This window comes from Serinus canaria, chromosome 19, assembly GCF_022539315.1.
Source record: "Serinus canaria isolate serCan28SL12 chromosome 19, serCan2020, whole genome shotgun sequence".
NCBI lineage: Eukaryota > Metazoa > Chordata > Aves > Passeriformes > Fringillidae > Serinus > Serinus canaria.
The window spans coordinates 7,380,078-7,395,684 of record NC_066332.1 but is presented as its reverse complement, the minus strand read 5'-3'; the positions used below and the strand labels follow the sequence as shown (position 1 = coordinate 7,395,684).

At 43.9% G+C, this 15,607-nt stretch overlaps 1 protein-coding gene across 2 annotated transcripts in view; it reads right to left on the bottom strand.

The window, feature by feature from the left end:
* Positions 1 to 11,569, bottom strand: part of LOC103820243 (sphingosine-1-phosphate transporter SPNS2) — a 133,839-nt gene extending 122,270 nt beyond the window's left edge. For both annotated transcript variants that reach the window (XR_007779167.1, XM_050981941.1), the window contains exon 1: positions 11,139 to 11,569. Coding sequence is in view for 1 of the 2 variants with exons in the window: in XM_050981941.1 (XP_050837898.1) it covers positions 11,139 to 11,433 (295 nt within the window). In the remaining variant the exon portion in view is untranslated. The remainder of the gene's footprint in view (positions 1 to 11,138) is intronic.
* Between the last annotated feature and the right edge of the window lie 4,038 nt (positions 11,570 to 15,607).

Here is a 15,607-nt window from a genome sequence, read left to right as displayed (position 1 = left end):
CTCCAGACTAAGCCCAAGAATATCACTAAAGAAAAATTGCTCTTGTTGGGATATTTAGATACAAGATATTTTTAAATCTACCTAAAAATTGTTATGACACTACCTACCAGAGTCTAATTATACTTTCATAATTATATGTATTAATATCTAAAGTGTGTAATTACAAAGGAGCCAATATATTTTAGAAACACCATACTTATAAACCTTTTTTTTTTAAATAGAAACTTCCTGCATGACTTTAAGATCTGTATTTTAGTTCTTCTGTCTTGATGACTCAATACTAGCAGAAGCAACTGGAGTCCACATGTTTGAATGGAAGCTGCAAATAGGGATCTTCTATATTATGTCAAAGGCATTGACCAAAAAAACCACCAAAACCTTGCTGCTGCAGAATAAAAGAAACACCTGAAAACGGTGGAGAAATAAAATAAAATAAAAAATATATAACAATAAATTTTCTTCTTAGCAGCTTCCTTCATTAAAGCAAAAACTTTTACGCATTTGTTTTAATCTACAAAGAGAACTGGAGCATTGAGAAATAGAGATCTTGCCAGCCAAGAGGGTGATTAATGGAATTTACAAACATCTTAATTATCAGATCAGTGATACAAATCTACTAACTAGTGGTGTCCACTCCATGGCTGAGCCTGCCTGTTGTTTTCTGGCAGTCTCTGGACAGAGACCACAGGTGGAACATCTATGACTGCCTGGATAATGGGAGTCTCCTGCTGCTGGGCTCATGCCGTGCACACAAACCTCTTCTGCAGGCAGCAGTGGCCCAGGAAATCTCTCCCACTCGGGACTGAAGTGGTTTGTGCTTCAGTTGCACAAGTCTGAGTGAATAAAACCAAACATAATCAGGTTACAAAGCCCAGTAATTTCTAAATGGTGATGAACGTGTTTCCCATTCATGTAGAAAATGAGAAGGGATGGTATAATAGAGCTTGACTAAATATTTAAATCAAAAATGTTAAATCCTGATTCAGATTTGATTGCATCTGCTTACAGACAGAGACCTTTCTCCAGCCACTCACATAACTTCTGGTTTTATTCAAACATCAGCTCCACTTCTGATTTATTCTTGTTAAGTGGCTTTCAGCAATGCAAGTGATTTAAATGCACACTTGAGAGGCAAATGTAAGCTTCAATAAGGTGCAGTTTGACATTTAAACCATTACATATTTTTGATCATAATATGACTACAGAAACATTACTAATGTTGGCCACTTCCAGATAGAAGTTTAAAAAGCACAATGAAATGCAGGCCAAAAGTGATTTATCTCTCTTTTCTTCAGCAACTGTTGAAACTCTCTTGATACACAGTCCAAAACCCCGAAAATTTTGATAGCTTTGTAGTAACATAAAGTACTGCCACTGCACCTTAAACAGCTGGAATTGCCAACATTGAAAAGGTGAAAATTTTGACTACTTAAAAATATGTTTCATGAAGGAAATAGAAAGTGACCCTAAACTTTAGCAGATCTGCCAAGACCCTTCTATAATGAAGTAATGAAGAGAAATCATTAATTTTATTGCTTTTGCAGCTCTTCTGTACAGTTCAAGGTACACCCCAGAGCTGAAAAGCACACGGCAACAAATGGTGGGAAGGTGCTGCTAACTGCTCCTGAGCATCCAGCACCTCTGTCCCTGGAAAAAGGAGATTAAATAAACATAGAGGTAAAGGAAATATAGTTATTTCCTCAATATACTAAGAAATGCTGTTGGAGAGAAGGGCAAGGGAGGAGAGCAGGAGATGTACTCACTATGTGGGGCAGCAGTGGCTCCCAACAAGCTCATGTGCTGACCAGTGACTCAAGGTTTTTCATTAGGATTGAGTAATTGCTTGTGCAGTCTGTATGAAAGTGCAGATGAGCACAAGCATCACAATTCCTCTCATTTCGAGGAAAAAAAATCTTCCTTGTCTTAATACCAGCTGGGAATAAAACAGGCAAACACCAGATATTAACTGATCAGCACATTGTTCTTACAGTCAAAAATCAATGACTAGAAGCCAACACTTGGCATTTTCTGTGCCTTGCTATAGGAAAGTCATCATGGAGAGATTAATGTTGGCCCTTCCAAGCACTATTACTCAGGCACTTTGGTACTTCTGAGTTATAAATTCCTGGAAAATTGCAAAGGAAAAAAAAAATAGTCTCATATCCTAATACTATTACATTAAATAATTTTTGTCCTCTGTCTTCTCTTCCCCATGAGAAAAGGAACTAACACATCCAAGACAGAGCTGATCAGGAACTGTCAGTTTTAATCAGAGCACTGTAGCTGTCAGTCACCAGTGGCCCTTGGGTATTTTGTTTCCTGAATATATAAAAGATTGTTATCCTGAAAGTTAGTCAGCATTTCTGGCTGCTGGACGGAAATAACAAGACTATTAGAAATGTTTTAACACTGGCATAACTGCAGCAGAATTTGAGTTCTAATAGCTCGGCACACCAACACAACACAGGCAATGACCCCTTTTTATGAGCCACACTAGTGCAATAGAAATAATTTCTCCTTATTGCATAGTTTGCACTGTTGGTATTTATTAATAGTGTTGCAATTCTGTATTAATTATTATTTAGCACTGAGAACACGCCTGAAACTGCACAAAATTAGTGCCTGGCCCAAAGTGCTTAAGCATCTCTGATTCAGCATCCCATAAGCAACATTTCATCCACCAACCTGCTCAGGGACTGAGGCCTGGACAGCAGTGGCACTTGGTCAGCTGATGTCACATCAAATTATTCACATCCTACAGCTTGGGACAGCCAAGCCCCAGTGGGTCTGGCTGAGGCAAAGTTTACAAGCACCAGTCTGATGGAAAAAACCGCCCAACACTAAAGGCAATGTGAAAATGAGAATGCAGTATCTTATGCAAAATTATTAGAAAATAAATCCTGTCATAGTCTCCCATTTTCAAATGAAAAGTCTCCCTGAAGAGGAACAGAGCAAGAGCACACAGTGATTTGTGAACTTCCCAAACTGCCCACCTGGTAGGAAAGCTGTACTAAAGCAGCTGCCTAAGCCAGAATTAAAAGCAAAACTTCCAAGGTCATCACCACCACACAGGCACAAATCATGAAATGCAAACGTGACAGGCAGAGAGAAGTGAAAATCGCAAATCAACAGCAGGGCAAGACCCCCCCACACCTTTCAGCTCCATACTGCTTTGTTGGCAAACCCTCCTGAGGGATAACGTCTCTGAAATGAGAATATGCAGAGAGCACAGATCAGCAAATCCCAGGACAGCCATGGGAATCAGAGGTAACCTTCAGGCAGGTTTAGTTCAGGCCCTGCAGACTTCACACAGACACCAGTCCTGTTGCCAATGTCAGTTCACCCATTTTTGTTGTTTTCCATGTTGCCAAGGACACAGAGCTGTATTCTAAGACAATAATGATATGTTGCTAATACAAATAGGGAAAATAGGAAGCTATGAAACAAATAATTAACTGTGATCTGTTATTTACATAATTATTGGCAGAAGCCTGAACAAGGAGTAAGATGGATTACTGCAGTTTTGGTTCAGTGCAGCCTTAAAATAAAAAAATTAAACAAAAAATAATCACATGCCAAGGCTGAAAGGATTTTCATTCCAGCATGGGGTTCTCTCACTCTGCCAGCCAAACTCCAAGCTGTTACTGCAGCTATTCTCCAGATAAACACTGGTCTTTCCCCCCTGCTCTTCTGTTCAGCTACTGCAGTTGCTGGCCACCAGCAGAAGCATAAGAAATATATTAAAAAAAAAAAAAAAACAAACCAAACAAAAAATCTCGATGGGAGATAATATTGCTCACCAACAACATAACCCTGGTATGTTCATATTGCTCAAGCCTGAACTTAGGAAAGGCAAGGCATAAAGCCTAGTTTTTCTTCTGTATTTCTTCTGTATTTCTCTCTCTTCTCTAAAGCTAAAATTGCTCTATGATTTCAGTCGTGGCAGGAGATCAGTGCTGGAGAAGGAGGATTGATTGATACCTATTTCCTCAAAACCAGAAGTATAGAATAGGTGAGATGTTGCTCTCACAACATGCTCCATTGCTGTCTAGAAAGTTCAGCCTGACAGAAGAATTCTGTAATTTTACATAGTGAGAGATAATGTGGTGGTTCCAGCCATGCCTTGTGCAGAAGCTTCCCTGAAACACAGAGCACTGTGAAGAGTGGAAAGAGCCACCAGAGCATCCTGAACAGCTCATTCAGGAGCCTTCCAAAAGAAACCTTCAGCCACTCCTGACTGGTGACAGGTCCAAAATCATGACCACAAGTGGGAAGGATTCCACATCCCTTCAGTCAGCCAGGATCCCTTACATTCTCATCGTCCTGATTTTTTACATCCTGTTGTAAAACCAGGAGCATGGATATTAGTGCTCCCTCCCTTTCACTTCCTTTCCCTGCAACCCTACAGAAATAGCTGGGTTACATCAGACAAAAACACACTCAAAATAACAATGAAAACAGATGTGTCAAGAAAAGAAAAGCCATGCATGAGATGCCTGCTGTGCTCAGCAGTTCAGCAGTTCTAGGTGGGCTACTTGTTCAGTTGATGAATTGCAGGGTGAGAGGTTTTACAGCACCCAAGTCCAAGGGGGCATCTAGTACTTAAGAACTCAGTAGTGATGACTGAGGGATTGTTGTTTGGTTCAGGTTGTTTGGGAGTTTCTTCCTCTTATTTTGCTCTTACCTGTCTCAGATTTGCCTCTTGATTTTCAGACCAGTTCACCAAAAATTCAAGGAGAGGTCCATGCCAAGGTGTGTACTCCAGAGAAGTATATTCTCTGGAAACCATGAGATGTTGTTCACCTCACTTACACCTCTCTGGGCTCTGAGCCCAAGCCCATTTTGCTCAGCTCCCATTAACTTCCCTGGCCCCTTAGGCACCTCACAGGTTCTTTGTAGAACTCATTTTGCACACACACATTTTTTCTAGAACACTCATCACCCTACATCCATAGTGCCAATTTCCACAAAACTCCCTCAGCCAGAAGGGCATCATCCTCCTTTATCCATTTCCAAAAGACTTCATCCTTTCTCCTGTGAAGTTCATCATTTTTGGAAGATGCTGTTTGTAAATTCTTGTTGAAAGCTGCCCTTTTCTTCCCTCAAATCCCTCCTCACCCCTTGGCCTACCAAAAAGCCACATCTGCTTATCTTCTGGGACCCCTCCCACTGACCAGTGCTGTCTCTTGTGTCCCTCTAACTCTCCACCCTTGGCCTGAAACTCTCTGATATATCTTGGAGACATGGAGATAGATGTGGACTGTAAGCACTTTGGGGGCACCACCTGATTCCACAGAAGCTGTACAACAATGTCCTGGTCTATGATACACATCAAGCAATGATGATGCAAACAAGCAACTCAGAAGAGTTCTGATCTCTGCATTCCTAATTTTTATCTGTCAAATAAAGTCATGGTTTCCCATTGAATCTCCTGAAGAGGTACCAGAAACTTCTGATAGTTATGAGGAACCTCAAGACCTTTACAAATCTTATTTGATGTAAGTGATACATTAAAACACCTTTCAACCACAAGTTCCTCAGCAATTGAAATACCAAGCAAGAGCTATGGGATTTTGTATTACAGGAAAAGTCACAAGTTTTTAACAATATCTGTTCAAATTTATAACCCATCATGCTATGTCATCAGCAGCTCATTTGCTTCTCATGCACAGTGTACCAGAAAAAATGAAGAGTAAATGTTCTCAGTTAGTCCCATTTATTAGAATTTAACCCTCTTGCAGTGTGGTGTGGTATTTGAAAAGTCTGAAGGAATGATTACAGATTTCCCACACTTTTGACCAGAGAAGCTTTATCAAAAAGCTTCTGGTGTTGACAGTCACAGAGATCAAGGGACTAGTAAGATCATTACTTTATTCTTAAGAACACACTCAATATTTATGAGTATATTAACTCCATGTAATAAAGGCCACATTCTCTGGCTGTGATGCCTTGGATGCTTTGGGGATAAAATTAATCAACATGCATGAAAGAGGATCTCAGAGTCAAACAGGAAAATCTGCACATAATAACAAAGATAGTTAGTATCTGGCAAACCTACAGCACAAGGAAGAAAAAAATACTATGATTAAACATAATAAGACTTCACTTGAAATGTAAAATACTCTGGAACAAATCCTGCCAACTCGCATAAGAATCAGCAAACAGGAAGCAGCAGCCTTTGCAATAAAGTCCATCACACAGGGAAAACAACACTAGAGAACAAGATGCTATGGCACAGTCCCCATCACCGTGTTGCAGAGCACTTTCTGTCTCCTGCTTTTGAAGTGCAAGAGGTTCAAGTCTAACTTCTGCTCCCAAAGCAGGACTTGTTGAATTTGAGTCAGTAGCAGGTCCCTGCTGCCCAAGTAAAACACTGTCATCCTTTCACAAACTCTCACATGTGTGAGCAGGCAGCACTGCTGCCTCAAGTGCATTCTGTCAGTATAATTTTCTAATATTTTCCAGCATTACAGTCCTTCCAGAGCTGTGTCCTGGGTGCTTGCACTGCCTCTTAATACTTCCCTCCCTGAAGCTATGAGCACTGAGCATAGTCTTGTTACAAGGGGAGAAGGGGCTCTTTTTATCCCATTCCATGTGAATTCTCTGACTACATTCACTAAGAGACACTCAGTGGGGCACTATGTTACTATCAGAAATGTGAGCTCACAAGTAAAAAGCAGCAGTTTTGGCTCACAACCTCTTGAATGTCTTTGCACTTGAGAGTTAGTGCTGAACCTTTCCTAACCCTTCAGCTGGAGTCTGTACTACATAGTTGTAAACTTGACTTTCAACTTTCAGCGATCATTTGCATGTGTGTATCTTCAAAGAATGGCATTTGATTTGCAACTATGTGTTGTAATGAGAGGCTAATTAACACAAATACAGTTACTAGCAAGTTGCAGACATTTAAAGGACAAAACCAGCAGACCAAAGTCTGTGACGTACTGTGTGACAGGGATGGAGAACCTCAAGGATGAACTGATACCAGCCAGGGCTCTGCCACTAACTCCAGTACCACAGGCAAATCACCGACATTCTGCAACTTGGTTTCCCCTTCTGTAGGGGGATAGTGAGACTCATTCACTTTGCTGGGTAGTTCTCCAGCTTAATTAAATCGTTACCTTTAAATTAAAGCACTACAGAAATGCCAGGAAGTAGCATCTGAATTAGAAGGTGGAGGTGACACCCTAATGAAGCAAGACTATTTTCATCGTCAACAGCAGGCACAGTAAAAGGTCACCCATGGTATAATTGTGAAACCACATTCCAAGCTTCTGAAGGCAAGATGACTTTTCCCAAAACTTCATTAAGGAAGAAGATATGTCCTAGCATCATGGGATGGCTGAAATCCTGCAGTTTCACAGGAAATCTGCAATGGTTTCATTACTTTTGTTTTTCACTTGTTTGCTATCCCAATAGCAGCAAAATATCGCAGCTTTTGAAAGAATGCTTTCTCCACAGGCAGCTGTTATCAGAATGGTCAAAGACCTATTAAGAAAATTGCAGAGGATCATTTCCCTTCAAGTTGGTAATGCTCAGCATTGATTGAGTTTTCAATCTTTTCTTTACAAGAGGCACAGTAAAGGCACTGGCACTTTTTGTCTGGGACAGCTTCTCCCAAGTATCAGTATGTTCCAGCATCCTCCACACATGCTGGAAATTTCCAACTCTTTGTAAACACAAGGACCTTATTGAAATACATGCTACTGCTGTGCAGACTCTTTTTTTTTTAATACTGGAAGAAAGTTATTCTGAAGCCTTAAGAAACAGGCCAGTCCTCAGTGGAGGCCCATTTTCATCATGCATTCCCAAAAAAGCTGTAAACTTAGTGTCAGGTGTGAAGCTGTGTATGCCCTCTATCTTGGAAACTGCACTCAAGCTCTGTCCCAGATACCAAAAAGGCATATCCCATCATAAACTCATTTAGTCCATACTGGGAAGTCATTAAACCAAAACCAGGAAAACAGCCAGCTACTTCCTTGTGTGTTGCACTTGAAAAAAAGGATTACCCAAAACCAACTCATTATTCACAATGTTTATTTGTCCAGAGTGTAAACACCAAGAAATAACACATTTGCTGTTTGCTTTGTAGAAATGCAAAAGCTTTTTCTTTTAAAGACAAGATATACTACAGGACAGGTCAGCCTAGTTCTTTCTATTACATAAGATGCTCTTACATTGACTGGATACATGCTATCCAGCTTCTGTGAGGCTATGTTAGAAAATAGTGGAAGATACTCAGGAAATTACAAATGGAAATAACTCTGCATATTATTTTTACCCCCAGTAAAGAAATATATACTTGTTTTATATATATATATATTTTATTTTTATATTTACATTTATATTTATTATATATATATTTTTTATATATATATATATATATATATATATATATACACTAAATATATATCCTAAATATATACTTGCTTTTTCTTATACTTTTTGGCCAACCAAAATGATTGCAACTAAGTTCCCAAGTAAGACAGAAGATGTTCCTGTGCCCATACAGCTGGATACTCTGTTTGCTTATGTCTGTCTGTCAGCTTCCTGCTAATTGCTTTTGAGGCCACTGACCTGCCTTTGACTAAATCTGACAGCAGGAAGAAGTCCCAAAGCTTCCACCACTTTCATTTAAAAAAATGGTTGGGGAGATGCAAGACTCTTATGAGACAAGAAGAGAAAGGCTAATGACAAAGGTCAACTTATTTGACATCAGAGAATCCACAGCAGGGATCACCCTGGAGACAAATCCTCAGGAACCAGTTTCCATTGGTACTGCTGCTCTTCTAACACTTGTTTCAAATAGAGCTGGAACCAGAAATTAATTCCAGTTCTCACAACAGTCCACTGGCCTTAGGTAAATCATAACTTCTGATGCTGCTTCCCCTGCCATAACGTGGCTGGTGTTAAAATCCCTTATTACGTTGCTGCAACAATTCATATTTGAAATGTACTTTGAAGGTCTGGAGAGTTGTATTTACTAATTATTACCTGTCTTGAGACATGAGCTGCATATTCAAAGTGCTAGCTTGATTCATCTGCAAGTGCACATCACATAAGCATGTGGTATGCACTAAGACTCAAAATACAAAAGTAAAGATTACTTTTAGAGAAGACTTTATAATCAAGTCTGTTTTGAGCTCAAAACATATAATTTTTATTACCACAACTCTTCCATTACACTGGATTTAAATTATTTCATGTTTTAGATTAGCACTTTATATTACACCAGTTTGAAAAGTAAATACCAATTGACAGAAGACAAAAAGCCCATGCAAAGTTTGATTCTGTCCCCAAAGGCAAGTCTGATGTCTGAGATCTTAAACCTTTGATATCAAGCTGAATGTTAATAGATAAGTTCCACAGGGCAGTTATTGAGCACAGTAATACCAGAGCTTGTCCTAGGAATACCAGCAATCACAGCACTGGGTTTGGCAATGCCACATTACACTAAGAAGTCATTTTTAACTTCTGCTTGGTCAGGAACCTTCCAGCCTTTCCAGAAAAGAAGATGCTTTCAGTTCTTGCAGGCAGAAAAATCAGATGGCAAAGGTCTTGGTGGAAGTGCTAGAGCAAAAGAGTGAAATAGATGTGGGTTTTTTGTTTTTTTTTTTAAAGATTGCATGATGGGGGGAATAGCCTCCTAAAAAGGAAACTTCCCATGCATTAAAGGTGCTTTGTAGAAAAACTCCACTTAGAGAGGTCCCTATTTGAGGGCAAGGGAGCACACTACTATTTCCTTCAATAATAACAAGTTAACCTTCTATCTTCAAGCTTCCTTCTGTAACAGACTGACTACCAGCTGAGTACTTAGCATCTTCCAATACTGGCCTTTATATTTCCTGAAGGAACAAGACACATCTAAAAAGAAAAACAAAAAAGCCACAATGGTGCCAGCTAAATTCTCCTTCTAATCCTCCCCATCTCCCTACTCCAGACAAAATAAATACAACCTAGCCAATTTATTCTAACAACAGTGACTTAGATTTATGTCCCTTGCTCTCTATCACTGCCCTACAAACATATATTATTTTAATGTAGTATAAACAAATATTGGATTTGCTTAACACCACATTGAGTCCTAGTGATTAAAACATATATATGCATAGAGAAAAATTTATACATGCACAAACCCCTTTGTAAGCTCTGAAGATAAAATTATCAGTATTGCCAAACAGAGAATATGTATTATATTCTAATGACATGAGACAGTTGATTACCAACAAGCCTACTTCATTTCTAATTAGAAAAAGTTCAGTGATGATCTTCTTCCCTGCTGTTATTGCCTGACAAGAATAAACAAGGAGTCCTCTCTAGGGATGGCACAGTAAACATCCAAACAGGCATTTGCTTTGGAGCTGAGCTCCACAGTAGTAGTAAGTACTGAGGAACATAGTGGTTCACACACTACGGCTGGTCACACATCCACCAGCGCATGATTTTAAGTGTTTACTTTAAGAAAACCGAGCTTTGCAAAGTGCATTGCAGCTGCCTAGCCGCTCCTCCTGCGCCCGCTCCTGCCAGCTCTGCTGTCACCTGCTCGGGAGTTCTGCAGGGAAGGGACCCTCCTTGGCACAGGGCTGAAGGGCAGCCGGCTGCTCCAGGCTGGACGCGCTCCGCAGAAACAAAGCAAAGGGGATTTGCTTCGCTGCGATTTTCACCCAAGGACACCTCGCTCGCTGTCTCCCCCCGTGCGGCAGCAGGCTGTGTGTGTCTCTCCGGCCGCAGCTGCACCTGTCGCCCGCAGCGCTCACCCTGTGCCGGGATCGATAACGCGTCTGCCATCACCCCGAGCCTCGCCGAGCGCCCTCCGCTCTCACCGCGCTGCAGACACCGGTCCCTCCCGAATCCCAGCGAGCACCGATTCCGCCATCGAGCCCAGACAAACAAAGGGCGCTCCCCTTATTTTCGATAAAATTCACACAAACTAGAGAACAATACCGGAGGGGCCGCACAATGGGCACCGGCCGCGCCGCATCCCTCACGCCATCTCTCCTCTCCAGCCCCGGCACGGCGGGCGAGCCCCGCTGACCCGAGTCCGGGACAACCCCGGGGACGGCGGCGGCTGCACCGTGCCCGGGAAGGGCTGTCCCTGGACAGCGGGGGATGCCCTCACAGCCGCGGGGTGCGCTCACCTGCCACGGTGTACCGGTCCAGGTAGTTGAGCACGTTGCCCACACTGAGGATGCCGGCGGCCGCTACCCGGGCCCGGCCGAGGGTCGGCGCTTTGCGGAGGGCGGCGGGGCGGTCGGGGTGCTTGCCGGCTGCCGGGGGGTTCATCCTGCCCGACAGGGTCTGCACCTCGCCCTCGGCACCCCGGCCGCAGCAGCCCCGCTCGCCGTCCTCCTCCTCCTCCTCGTCGCCAGCTCGGAGCCGCCCGCCGCAGACCGGGCTGCTGCCGGAGGAGCCGTCGCTTTCCAGGCACATCATGGGCTGCGGGAGAGAATCTCGGCGTGCGGGAGCCCGGGCGGGGAGACCGATGGACGGACGGATACACGGACGGAGAAAGCGAGCGGAGCGCGCTCAGCGCCGCATCCCGCGGTCGCCCCGAGCCTGCCCGGGACAGGCCGGCTCTGACAGCCCGGCGGGGCCGGGGCCGGCGGGGCGGGGACGGGGAGAGGCTCCGCCCCTGCCCCGCGCCCCGCCCCGCCTCGCCGGCCGTGCGCGCCCCGCCCCAGCGGCCCCGAGGGGTCCGTGCGGCCGGCCCGGGGCGGCGCAGCGGGGCGGCGCCTCAGCCGCCCTTGAACCGGCCCGAACAGGTGCCTCCCTCAGCCGTGCTCTGCACCGGCCCTTCAGCCGTCCGCGCAGCAGCCCATAGGGGTATCCCCTCAGCCCGCCTCGGGGCGCCTCCTCATCTCTCCTCAGACCGGCCCCGAGCGGTCCGTCAGCCGCTTTAGGTTGGCACTTCATCTGTTTCCAGTGTGGCCATGAGGGTGTCCTCCAGTACGCCCCAGGTGCCCTGAGGGAATCCCTCAGCCCAGCCAGGAGCGGGTCCTCCCTCAGCTCGCCTCAGCCTGGCCATGACGGGCGGTTCCTCAGAAAGCTCAGCTCGGCCCTGAGGGGATCCCCCTCAGCCCGGCTGTGAGGGGATTCTACCTCAGCTCACCTCAGCCGCGCCCCTCAGGCCGGGAGAGGCCGGCTCTTACCTACCCAGTATCACCAGACCAGTGGGTCATGTAATTGATTTCCTTTATGTACCTTTATTATTCTTCAGCACTGCACAACGAGCTTCAAACACACGGGTGGGTGGAAGTGTGCAGGTAGCTCGAAGAAAAACAAACCCACCAAACAAAGCCAATGGCTCCAGCGCTACCAGCTTGTACCCAACAATGAACTCCCTGTGGGAGGTGCAGGCCCACCCTCAGATGTGGATTTTAAGAATAAATCTGTCCAAAAGTTCTCCTTGCCTGTCCTGAGTGCCCAGAGCTGTCTCCTGGGCAGAGAAGGGACAGTGCGGCACAGGGCGAGGGCTCGGCTCACTGGGATGTGCCACAGACCTCACAACTTCCTGCTTGGCCCCAGATGATTTTCCTACTGCACAAAAGTAGCTTCAGGAACAACACACATCTTCAAAGGAAGTAAAATTGCTCTGGAGTTCCCCCCACTGCAAACAGTTCCATCCCGCTCCCTATAAAGTTCCACCTTTGAGCAAAGAACGGCCAAGAAACATTTCATTTCAAAAGGAGAATCTTCAAAGAGATAAAAGTGTTCACAAGCAGAGTGGCTCCAGCCTGTCATACCTGTCATAAAACTACAAAAGGTAACTAAAACCAGAGAAATAAAAAGACTGCTGGAGAACCAACACATGTCCAAAACCAGCATGTTACAATTTCAGATTTCTCTCAGTTTGTTGATATTACCCAAGAAAATGTGTTGTGATTAAAGCCTTTGTCTCTCAGTATTTAAAGAAATCCCCCCTGCCTTTCCCTGAGGAACACAGAGCTGCTTGCAGCACAGCCCATGTGTGTGTGCTCAGCATACCTGGCTGTGTCACACCCTGCCCAACAATGACACCAGATTCAGACTATGCCAGAAATCTGGTGAGATACCACCCTCAAGATACATAAGGGATACATAACCCTCAGGATGCTACCAGAGAAAAGGACACTTTTGGTGAGTCACCTGCAATTCAGGGCTGTTTGTGCAACTCTGCTGAGGAAAGGAGCAAACACCATTTCCGGTGATAGGTGACACTCCCAAACTGTGAGAGGTGACAATTTAACACTGGGAATGGGCCTGCACAGATGTTCCAGAGTTCATTTCAGTAAAAGAAACAACATATCTGGTGTAATGATAATGTTCAAGTTGACTTGTTGAACTCTAGGGGATGGTTTTTTGCTCCATAGCAGCATCTGCAGTTCAGATGTATATGGGAACAGTTATATTGACAAAAGTGCTTATTCATGCCCCCACTAATTTCAGAATTCTAGTGGTGTACCTAATTTGGTTAAGTCACAGCGCTCACATGTTATACAGTCCAAAAGGAAACACAAACAAACAAACCAACCAAAACCAACAGAAAATGGCAGAACTGAAAAGAAGGAAAAGAAAGAAAAAAAGGAAAAGGAAGAAAATAAGAAAAAGGAAAAAAGAAATGAAATGGCTTCACAACGACCACTTGGCTTGCTCAGCAGTGGAGGCAAAACTCATGGTTTTTTTAACTTATCAGGCACTAAACACAGATGAAGTGCCACTTCAAGGAGTCCCACAGAGAGCAGCCAAAGTGTCCAGGAGCCCTCAGATACAAATGGTCTGCTCCACAGTCTATTTTACTCTTTGCTATTAGACTCTCACAGCCTATTTTCACACTGCTTGGTCTACTCCAGGCTCTGCACACAGAAAGCAATGTTCAGAAAACGTCAATGAGATTAAAAGGTAGGGTAAAATTAAAGATCTTAGTCTCTTGAGTCAGATGGTTCTCCTGAAAGCAGCTAAGAAAGCTCGGTTTTCTTAAGGAGCAGGTGTTTAATTTCATTTTTTCCTTTTCATTTAACCAGTATCAAGAACACAAACACAGCTAACACTGGAGCCATGATGGCTTAATGCACATTAGAATAACTGCCTAAAAGACTAGGGAGGGACTCCTCCAAATCTCCTCAATCCAGCAAATCCCCAAGAAAAGAAAAAAAATCATCCCAAACACCAACTTACTATTAAAGGTCAACATTTATGTTCCAAACATTAGGGAGACTTCTGATGGCCATGGAGCAATGCAGGACCAATCTGAAGGAACATGCAAGAGCATCCTTTTATTCCTGATGTAGGGAGAAGTTTCAGCTCAGAGACAACCACAGATACAGCACAAAGACATTGGCTGGGCAGTGAGTTATGTGGACGCACAGAGTCTTGCAGCCAACCCTAACACCTTCAACTGTACATGGAAAACTCACAGACAAACCCAGATGATGCCAGTGAATCCATGTCACGAGATTTATGTGAAGAGAAAGCAGAGGGAACTGGAAGAAGTGTAGTAGAATGGTCTTTACTGGCAGGATGAATCATATAACTGAACTGCTTTTAAGAGGAACAGCACAGATTCTAGCTCAGAGACATTGCTGGGCTTGGCTGTTACAGGGTATTGAGAGGCAGGTTGATTACACTGTGCAAGTTCTAACATGGGGAGAAAAACACCAGTTTTAAGAGCTCTAATCAAGGGGGAAAAGGCATAGCAAGAACCAGAACAATACTGAGAGCTGGAGTTAGAAAAATTCTAATGAATCATCTGGTTCATATTTGTTACAGAGTGATTATCCTCTGGAACAAAATACTAAAGAAGGAGTGTATTCTCTGTCACTTTCTGTCCTCTGATCCAGGTTTGATTGCCTTTCTAGAAAGTGCATTATTGAATTCAAGATGAGCTCTTGCACTCCCTGCAGAGAGAATGGGCTGTAATTTGATGATACAGGAGCTCAGGCTAGGTGGGTTGAAGTCCTAGCCCTGAAGATACCAGTTCTTACTTTGCTTACCAAGCACACATTTTCTGCACCTACCTCAGTCATTAGATTGATCTGAGAACAGCCCTAGGAAAGCACATGACAACAACCTAGCCTTGAAATGGTGACTGCCCAACAAGAGTGTCCACATAGCCCAGGTGACAAAGATGGACAGCATCCTCCTGGTACTGGGGATACTATGTTTTGTCTAAAAGCTAGGAGTCTCCTTCATACTGGGATCACTACCAAGAGATATGTGGATACATTGAAAAGCAAGTCTGAACTCAGCTAGCTCATCTTCCAGCTTCTTCCACATTAGGCATGTCTCTGGCCCAGAATGAGCCCTGGCCAGTTCGTGCAGAATCAAGTGAACTTAGTAGGACTGATAGAATTAGCAGCCATCCTGGCCTCTGAGAGCCCCTCAGCCCATACCCCATCCCTGTCTGGTGCCAGTGGACACAAACACAATGTTTGGGTGAGACCAAAGCAAACCAGGCACTAGTCCTGTGCTGAGGAAACTTGCAGGCATCTGGCTGCATATTCAGTGAGGAAAGAACAGACTCACTTGTTAGTAGCCCTCCTCTCTCCCAGGGCAGTCAACCGAGTGTATCCCTTCAGGGATTATTTTCTTCCTTTCAGTATTTTGTTAGTATCTTAAAAGCTTGAAAATG